This window comes from Phoenix dactylifera, chromosome 1 (genome assembly GCF_051530095.1).
Source record: "Phoenix dactylifera cultivar Ajwa chromosome 1, Ajwa_hap1_PhDact_Kaust_v1.1, whole genome shotgun sequence".
NCBI lineage: Eukaryota > Viridiplantae > Streptophyta > Magnoliopsida > Arecales > Arecaceae > Phoenix > Phoenix dactylifera.
This window is the reverse complement of record NC_143190.1, coordinates 68,795,101-68,803,726: the sequence shown is the minus strand read 5'-3', so window position 1 is coordinate 68,803,726 and position 8,626 is coordinate 68,795,101. Positions and strand designations below refer to the sequence as shown.

The window sequence follows — 8,626 nt, the reverse complement described above, 5'->3', positions numbered from 1 at the left end:
GCTTTCAAAACGTAAACCAGGTTGGGGACTTCAATTTTTACTACAACAAACCCAAGAAAAGTCATGGCCAATCTTAATTCATTATAATATATAAACATACTCAAACACAAAGATTAAGCTTATAGGAAGACCAGATTGAAGAATTGAGAGATAACATTATCCAAATTAGAGGAATAAAAGAAGGAAGGGAAAGGGGTGGAAGGATGGGGTAAAGAGAGAGAGGGCGGGGTGGTCCGGGGTGGGGGGTGGTCTCACCCTTCTCTCTAATCTCTCAATTCTCTAAGAAAGACGCAATTTAGCTAAACTGACGAAGCCTAAGGCTATACCAAGGCTTTATGAAGTATTGGTAGTTGATCCAAACCCAAAACAAGAAAAGGAAAAAAGAAAAACAAAAGAAAAGGAGAAGTAGTTGACTTCTTGAACCGGATCTACTAAGCATTGCCTTGGATGCTCGCACGTCAGAAAACAATGTAAGGTCAAGGGAAAGGCCAATCTTTCTTTAAAGTTTTCTACTCTTTGAAGTCTTCTGGAAGGCATTTAAAAAACAGGAGCTCCGAACTCAGGGAATACTCGATTCAATGCTTGATCGAAGCATTTTTGTTTTATTTCTTTTTTTTGAAAAAAAAATTGATCAAAGCGTTGACCCACTTGGATACAAGCAAATCTTTTGAGCACAGAATATAATAATACATGCAATTTGGCTTCTCAAGAATCTAACTAGGGTTTCAACTGTTTCAAGGCTTCTGGGGGGAAAAAAAAAATTATACAACCCCTGTTTAATAAGTGCATGTGGGTCATCATTTATTCCACGTTGATTGTGTCCTTCATTCTTAGCTGGTTATTTGAATGCCTGAGAAGTAAGAAATCAAGATATTTCTGAAAAAAAAAACAAATCTGAATAAGTGGTCATTGATCAATTATCGAGGAAAAATTGTTAAAAAAACATTATAAAAGGAAAAAATTTATGAAGATAAAATATGTAGTTATGGTCAACTGGACAATGATAGAAAACTATTACAAATTTCTATTGTTTCAGATATGTAATAACTATTATCCTCCATATATAACTATTATACAAATGATATCAACTAAAGACCTCTTGAAAGCAAAGTTTTGTCTTTTAGTAATGAAATGACTTGCTCAATTTATTATTTAAATGATATACACAACCAATGAGTTTTCAAAAGGCCTATTTGTTGGATCTCTCAATCTATATTAGTGTTTGTTCCTTTTTTGAATATTAACAAGTTCTCCGATGCACAATTCAGTTAAAATCTAGTGTTGCCCTGCTATTAAGATGTATTTCTCCTAGCTCAACTTGCTTCGTTTGTGTAGCAAACAAGAAATTCTTATCATGCACTAAAGGTCAATTGGATCAACAGCATGACAAGTCATGTTAAATCACTAAAAATACAATCAAGTAAACGCTTCCTTATTATATATGTGAAATTTATTTCTCATTGGAGCTACTAGTCTTGATACATTTAAATAATTAGTGATTAATACTGACTGCTACCAAACACAGTATATTTAGCTTCAATAATTCTATCATAACAAATCCTAGAAGGCACCAGATTCGATTGCAATTTGCCGGACTACAAATCCAAATAATCTATTTGTTGGTCATCTGTTTGTTGGTCCATCACCATTGAAATTAACATGTCTCATATATTTCATTCCAAAGTCATATGAAGAATAGAATAATTAAAAAGGATAGTCCCTATCATTCCATAAATGTAATTCGAGGGTCCATGCAATTGAAAGGCATCAAATGCTTGTCATGCATTCAATACTTCCAAAGCAAACCACTGGAAAGAGAAGGAAAGATAACTGGAATAGAATAAATGAGAGCAAGACCTTTAGTAGTTTGAGCATCGGATATGCAGTTCTATGTTTTTTTTCCCCTTCTATATATTTTTCTTGAGGTTCAAATATTATTTATATTCTCCTCAATCCTTCAATTTGATCGATCCCGTTGACAAAAATGTCGAGCCCTTAGACTCACATGGTGCAAAAGAAAATATAAAGGAGCGTCCACATGGATTCACTCTCTTTGTTCCCCTCTCAAACTTCTCTTGTGGTCTCTAATTTTTTCCAACTTAATTAATGACAAGTAGGTAGGTGAGAACTTCTTGCTTAGATGCATTGAATAACTATTTAACAGGAATCAGAAAACAATGACTGCAGCATGCGTTTATTTGACAAAAATAACTCTTCAGTCTGACAATAGCTCTATAAAACTGTAAGAAAAATGATAACAGAACATACTTTATCCTATAATCCATTCAAAGTCAAATATGAGCCACTGTTCCATTGTGTGATAGCCATTATAATGGAATCATAGCTAACAGGCTGTACAATGGTGATTTTCAACTATACTATATATAAATGTGCAATGTAAGGCCAGCAATTACAGCATTAATTATTAATTATGGCCATTGTTTCAGACCATCAAGCAACTGTTTTTGTTAATTACGCAACCATGAAGTAATTTAAAAGATCTTTTGTAATAAGGAGTGCTATAGTGCAAGGATGACGTGGGTAAAATATGAGCTATTGTTTTAAAATGCTTTATGTGGTACTTGGGATGGTTATCCAACTACTTCAACTGGTCCAAATCTAGGCACACACATCATTGTAAACACCAATATTTCCTACAGGCCGTGCCTACTGAAGAAGAAAGGAAGAAAGAAAGAAAGAGATAAAAAAGATGAAGAAGAAGAAGTTTGTTTTTTACCTCCACTAGCTAGGAAAAGAAGAAACTAGGAAGAAAAAGAAGAAAATGAAATGCCTTGGTGTACAAAAGAAGAAGCACAAGGATCTTGATTAGGTTTAGCTGCGAGAACGTAATCCCCAAGGAATTGGGAAAAAAAAAAATCAGCGGTGCAACAAAGCAATGGTTAGAACCTTAATCTGAAGGGAAAAATTCCGGTAGGAGGAGTTTTGTCATAGGATAATAGAGTCCCTTTCGTCAACCTTGAAAAGTTCAACTGGAGTGTAGACTGGAATCTCCATGCAAATTGGCAACCAAGCCAAGTTTCAACCCTTAAAAGTCTTAAAATTTAATGCGACACCCTGCTAGTCTACATGTTCTATATAAGCTTTGAAGGATAAATTGGTAAAATTCAACGGTTTAAGATAAAGTATCTGTATATAATTTAGTCCATCAAGTAGTTCTTTCTTAATCTCTAGAATAAACTAAGAATTTGGCTGTCAATAACAATGAAGAGCAAACTCTAATTCTTACTTGATATGAGTTTTATGCCGACTTCATCATCGATCTAAACTCTTTATATAAATTAATTATAGATATATAAGTGCATAGTTTATATGCAAAAAAATCTAAAATTATTTAAAAACACATAACTGTATTCTTGCGACCTCAACCCTTAAATATCGTTGCTAAATTGCATTAAAGCAAGCTTAGATCATCTGATATAGTTGAAGCATCCATGGAGCAGAGACCTTGGATTTTAAATCATGGCGTTATATCATGCATAAAGTAAGTTTGAATACCATAAAACAATGGCGAGAGTACATTCTATCGGAGATATATATTTCGAAAAAAACTCCTATGAATTATTCTACCGGAGAGGACGGTGTCTATTTGCCGGAGTCCGAGGACAAGGGTAGGTTTGACCAGAGGCAAAGGCCACGTGAGACATAGTATTAGGAGGCCACGGAGAAAGTTCGGATGGAGGAGGGAAGCCGAGGGTGCGGCTGGAAAAGCTCCACACGGACCAACGACACGTCTCCCGCGTTGAAAGACGCCGTTCTCTTTTGCTTGCAGCATTGCACTTGGGGCTGTTGACCCTTTGATGCCTATGGCCTAAAGGAGATAAGTATTTGGGTTTGAATCTTAATGCAAGTCAAACTCAGGAGGCTTCTCTATATACGAGGAGGATTGCAACGACAGAAGGCAAAGAAGGGTGGAACTTTCATCAAGAAGGAGGGAAGGAGAGGCGACCTTGGTTTGTCTTCAATGGAGGTGATACTGAAGCGAAATGTTGTTGTCAAAGAGGAGAGGAAGGTTGGTTGTGTTGGTGATGAAGAGAATGGAAAGATTGGAAAGGTTTTGCTTCTTCTTCTTCCTACTCTCTTAATTAGCCTATGCGCTATATATGGTTATGTCCACAATCTGAAATTTCCTTTTCTTTTAAAAATAAAAGATGGGGTCATGAGCTGCTCCGAAATTTTTCAAAAGTTAATGGTTTGATGCATATTAGGAGTTAGATCGAAGTTTTCTCTTCTTGCTACTCCTATAGGCCTCATCTGATGAAAAGATCTATATGTTTGGTATGTTATGCTTCTGCGAAGTGAAAATGATCATTCCATGGTAAATATTCCTATCTGTAGGTACGTATAGCAATATTACCAAACGTGAACAAGTCAGCAATCTTGACAAAAAGTGGGACTTTTCATGTTTAAATTAGATCGACCTTGAAAGAAATTGAGAATTGGTCTACTGTGGAAGAATTAATATCATATTTATCTAGAATAATTTGGGAAGAACCAATCAAGTCCTCCTAACCGATCACTTAGCTAAAGAAGATGAAGAAAAAGTCCTCCTTATTTTTTTTTTAACCCTATATAAATTTCTGATCCTGCAGTTTGGAGGTGAAACATCAACCTGTGGCAGGCATTCTTCAAGATCATCTTCACCAAGCCAAAGAGATTCCATCGATAACAGAGAGGTATGGAGTTTTAAACTTCAAAATAAAATAATTTTACCATCGCAGGCATGCGTATATACCTATCATCCAATTTTTCATATTCAAATAGATTACGGCCAAATATCTGAAGATGCATGCCTTTAGTCTGCAGCTCCTTTTGCAACTTGTTCTTTATCTTTTATTGATTTAAAACTCCTTTAGATATGTGATGAGTGGTCCCTTATGCAATGAAATGTGTACGTTTGCTAATTAAGATTCCAGATCGTATGTTTGTAAACATAATAGCCATCTCCTTCTCAGGAAAAAAACACTTTCTCGTATGCTTAACGGTAATTAGATAGATGTTTTTATGATTTAATCATATTCTTGATTTAAATTGCTGCCTGATGATAGTCTCGGCTAAACAAAATCATTTAACCTAATTGTTTTACCTGCTCATAGCAATATATGCAAGAAACAGAAATACACATATATAGATATATGTATGTATGTGTATATATATATATATATATATATATATATATATATATATATATATATATATATATATATATATATATATATATATATATATATATATCTCAAATTAAGAATTTGGAGTTTGTGCCTCCATATGACTTCAATTGGTTCGGTTCATGTTTGCTATCAACACAGATCTCCGTAGCAGTCTTCCTTAATTATGGTACACACCCTAAATGGAAAATAAAATTTATTTCACAAATTATGAACAAAATAATAAAGAGTCTCCCAACTAAATTCAGGATCCTTCAACTTCACTATTATTGATTCTTCTTGCATGAGCACTCTAACTTGAGTCCATGAACTATAGGTTCCCACTGTAATTGGAAGTGAAAGATCATTCATGGATGCAAGTTCAAGACCCTCTTCTTCCAAACCCAAGAACTCAGTTACAATCAGTCAGGTGAGCATATATTTCCAGATTCCTCAATAGGAAGAGCAAAAAAGAAAAGAAAATGTTTCAGCATTAACTTCAAATTTTATCCCCTCCCCCTCCTCTTTTTTTTACGAAGCTTAAGAACCCTGTTGAATTAATGTCAATGGGATAAGGCCAGACTTGGTAAGCTAGCATGTAGTGGTGTCTAAGTCTCTGCGTGGCCCGGACAAGCGCAAGGCATGCCTTTTCAAGCGAAGAGTATCTAGACTCATAGCTCCAATCCAATTGTAGAGCATGGGGCTTAAAAACGAAATAGCAGTGTATAAGTATGTAGAAATGCTCATTCTTATTATGGACTGTGGTTTTATAGGAGAAGCAGCTTGAATCCACCAAAGCAGAAAGGTGCGAGGTAAGAAAGGAGAATGAAAGACTGAAAGCATTCTTGGCGCAAACAATGAAGGATTCCCAATCCCCCCAAATGCACTTCTTTGACATTGTCCAAACATATCATGTTAAGAAACCAGATGAGACTTTTAGCACCCCTGACGATGCTGAAGAACCTGAACTCGTCTCACTCAGCCTTGGAACAATCTCAAGTAGAAACAGAAAAGAAGAGGAGGCAAACATATATAGTAAAGGCAAAGAAAATGAAATGATAAACGAAGGCCTCGCCCTTGGATTACACTGCAAACTTGATGGTTCTAGCAGCGGCCCAGGCGAGGCTCTGCTGAATTCGATCCCAGACGACAGATTTGAGGAGCCAAAGGAAGCAGATGCTGGGGAACCATGGCTGCCGAGTAAGACAGTAACGAGTTCAGCGAATGCTGAAGATGAAGTGTTTCCACAACCCCCTCTCAAGAGATCTAGAGTTTCTGTGCGAGCAAGATGTGATACCCCCACGGTTCGTATGGATCCCTTATGTTGTTCTCAACGTTGCACTTTGCCTGTATGCATGCATGCATGCATGTATATATGTGTGTTATATATGTGTATCTAGTGTCTGCAAAGTGTTCGTACATTATGCATTATCATTTTGGCTGACGGGGAATGCTCATGAATTTAATAGAAATTAAATCTTATTTATTGATAAATGTCTTTTTAGATTACTGATTGAATGTTAGTTCTATTTACAGATGAATGATGGATGTCAATGGAGAAAATATGGGCAGAAGATTGCGAAAGGAAATCCATGCCCACGAGCTTACTACCGTTGCACCGTTGCACCGGCATGCCCCGTAAGGAAGCAGGTATTATCCCTTTAAAATTTGATGGTTTTCTTAGGTTGGATTCAGTTTTTTTTTTTTTGTTATAAAGTAGTCTCTCGGTTGATTTGAATTGTGGCTAGATTAAATGTATGATAGAACTTCGTAACTACTAATAACGATCAAATTTTCAAAATTTGATTTTGGTGTAGCTCTGAGGCCTGAGAGAGCAAAGCTCGCTAGCTTCTCAGTTGTTTCCGTGGCCAAGTTGCTTGTTTCAGGATAGATTTCCAATTCTTTTGGCTTTTTTTTTAAAATACTTGATAGGGTGAATATTTGGGATTATTTATCCAAGAATGATTATTACCTTTCCTGTTTCAATCAAAAAAAAACCCATTCCTTTAGAAGTCTCATGACCTCTTGAATCCTGATTAGTTACTTTCCATCTTATTTATAAAGACACTGATCAATCAAAAGGTTTGATCAACAAACTAGAGTTGGTCAGACGTCTTGTTCAATTATGATTCAACAATATACACTTAAAAACAATGCATAGTTTCATTGAAGTTAAAATGACTGACAAACAAAAAGAAAAAGGCATCTTATATTGACTTTTTACCAAGGATATAGTAAGATATTTTGTAGATCTTGACATCATCATCATCCGTAGTAGGACTCTTGATGGTTCCGTAGACGCTTCAACAGCCTATATATTCAACATGCCGTGATCCAAGCTCTTACCTAAATCCTTATAACAATATAATTTAATTTTTATGTTTTACTTAGTACTCAATTATAAAAAAAAAGAAACAAATTAACATTTTAAAGAAAAATTGTGATGTTTTTTTTTTTTCTTTTCTTTTCTTTTTCCTTTCATCTTTTCAGGTGCAGAGATGTGCTGAAGACATGTCCATATTGATCACCACCTACGAAGGAAACCACAACCATCCCCTTCCGATGTCAGCTACTGCCATGGCATCCACTACCTCCGCCGCTGCATCCATGCTGATTTCTGGTTCATCCACTTCTTGCCCAGCCTTCGGATCCGTAGCCTCCTCAAGTGCCAACCTTCATGGCTTCAGCCTCGCGGCTAACTCGAGGTTGAAACAGTTCTACCCACCAAACCCATCGATGTATTCTTCCTCCTCCCACCCCACCATCACATTAGACCTCACTGCACCCTCATCTACTCCCCAATACAAGTCCTCTTCAAACTTCACCTACTCAAAGTACCCCTCGACAAGTCTCAACTTCTCTTCCTCAGAGTTCAACACCATGCCAGCATCTTGGGGTAATGGGAACTTAAGCTATGGAGCTCAGTTGTATGACAAGAACTGCATGGGATCTCTAAACCTTGGAAGGCAAACTGAAGACTCTTTCATTAATCCATCCTACATGCACAAGGGAACCAGCCAAAGTCCTGGCCAACATTTTCTGACAGAGACGGTTGCCAAAGCGATCACATCGGACCCGAGCTTTCAATCGGCATTGGCAGCTGCGGTCACGTCGTACCTTGGAGCACAGGGTGGCCAAGGTGCAGGAGAGGGTGGTTCGGGCCAAGTAGGACTGAAATGGGGCGAGCAAGCGGCCATGGCGCCCGCCTATACATCGGCATTCGCCTCACCGACTTACTCAAGCCATCAACAAGGAAGCGTGACGTTTCTCCAACCACCATCAGCTCTTCTAAGCTCCAAGAGTGCCTCCGCATCGCCAGTGGATAATAGGGAACAAATCAGCTGAAGCGACTTTTCTTTTTTGCATTTTGGTTTATGATTTTCATCTTTTTTTTAAGGGAAGTCTGAAACTTTTGTAAGGATAATTGGTTGTTGCATTAATATATATCAGTTTTTAAACAA

The 8,626-nt window shown here is 36.9% G+C and overlaps 1 protein-coding gene across 4 annotated transcripts; it reads left to right on the top strand.

The window, feature by feature from the left end:
• The first annotated feature begins 3,620 nt into the window (after nt 1-3,620).
• On the top strand, nt 3,621-8,626 carry LOC103724141 (WRKY transcription factor 72A-like). Of its 4 annotated transcripts, none has more exons than XM_008815308.6 (6): nt 3,626-4,072; nt 4,611-4,694; nt 5,503-5,595; nt 5,939-6,469; nt 6,702-6,815; nt 7,656-8,626. In XM_008815308.6, the coding sequence occupies exons 1-6, from the start codon at nt 3,863-3,865 to the stop codon at nt 8,508-8,510; spliced, it is 1,887 nt and encodes a 628-aa protein (XP_008813530.5). In that variant the 5' UTR covers nt 3,626-3,862; the 3' UTR covers nt 8,511-8,626. The 4 variants fall into 4 exon arrangements, with proteins under 4 accessions (XP_088566950.2, XP_008813530.5, XP_089783037.1 ...); XM_089926911.1 differs by lacking the exon at nt 3,626-4,072 and adding an exon at nt 4,116-4,336; XM_088710831.2 differs by lacking the exon at nt 3,626-4,072 and adding an exon at nt 4,117-4,356.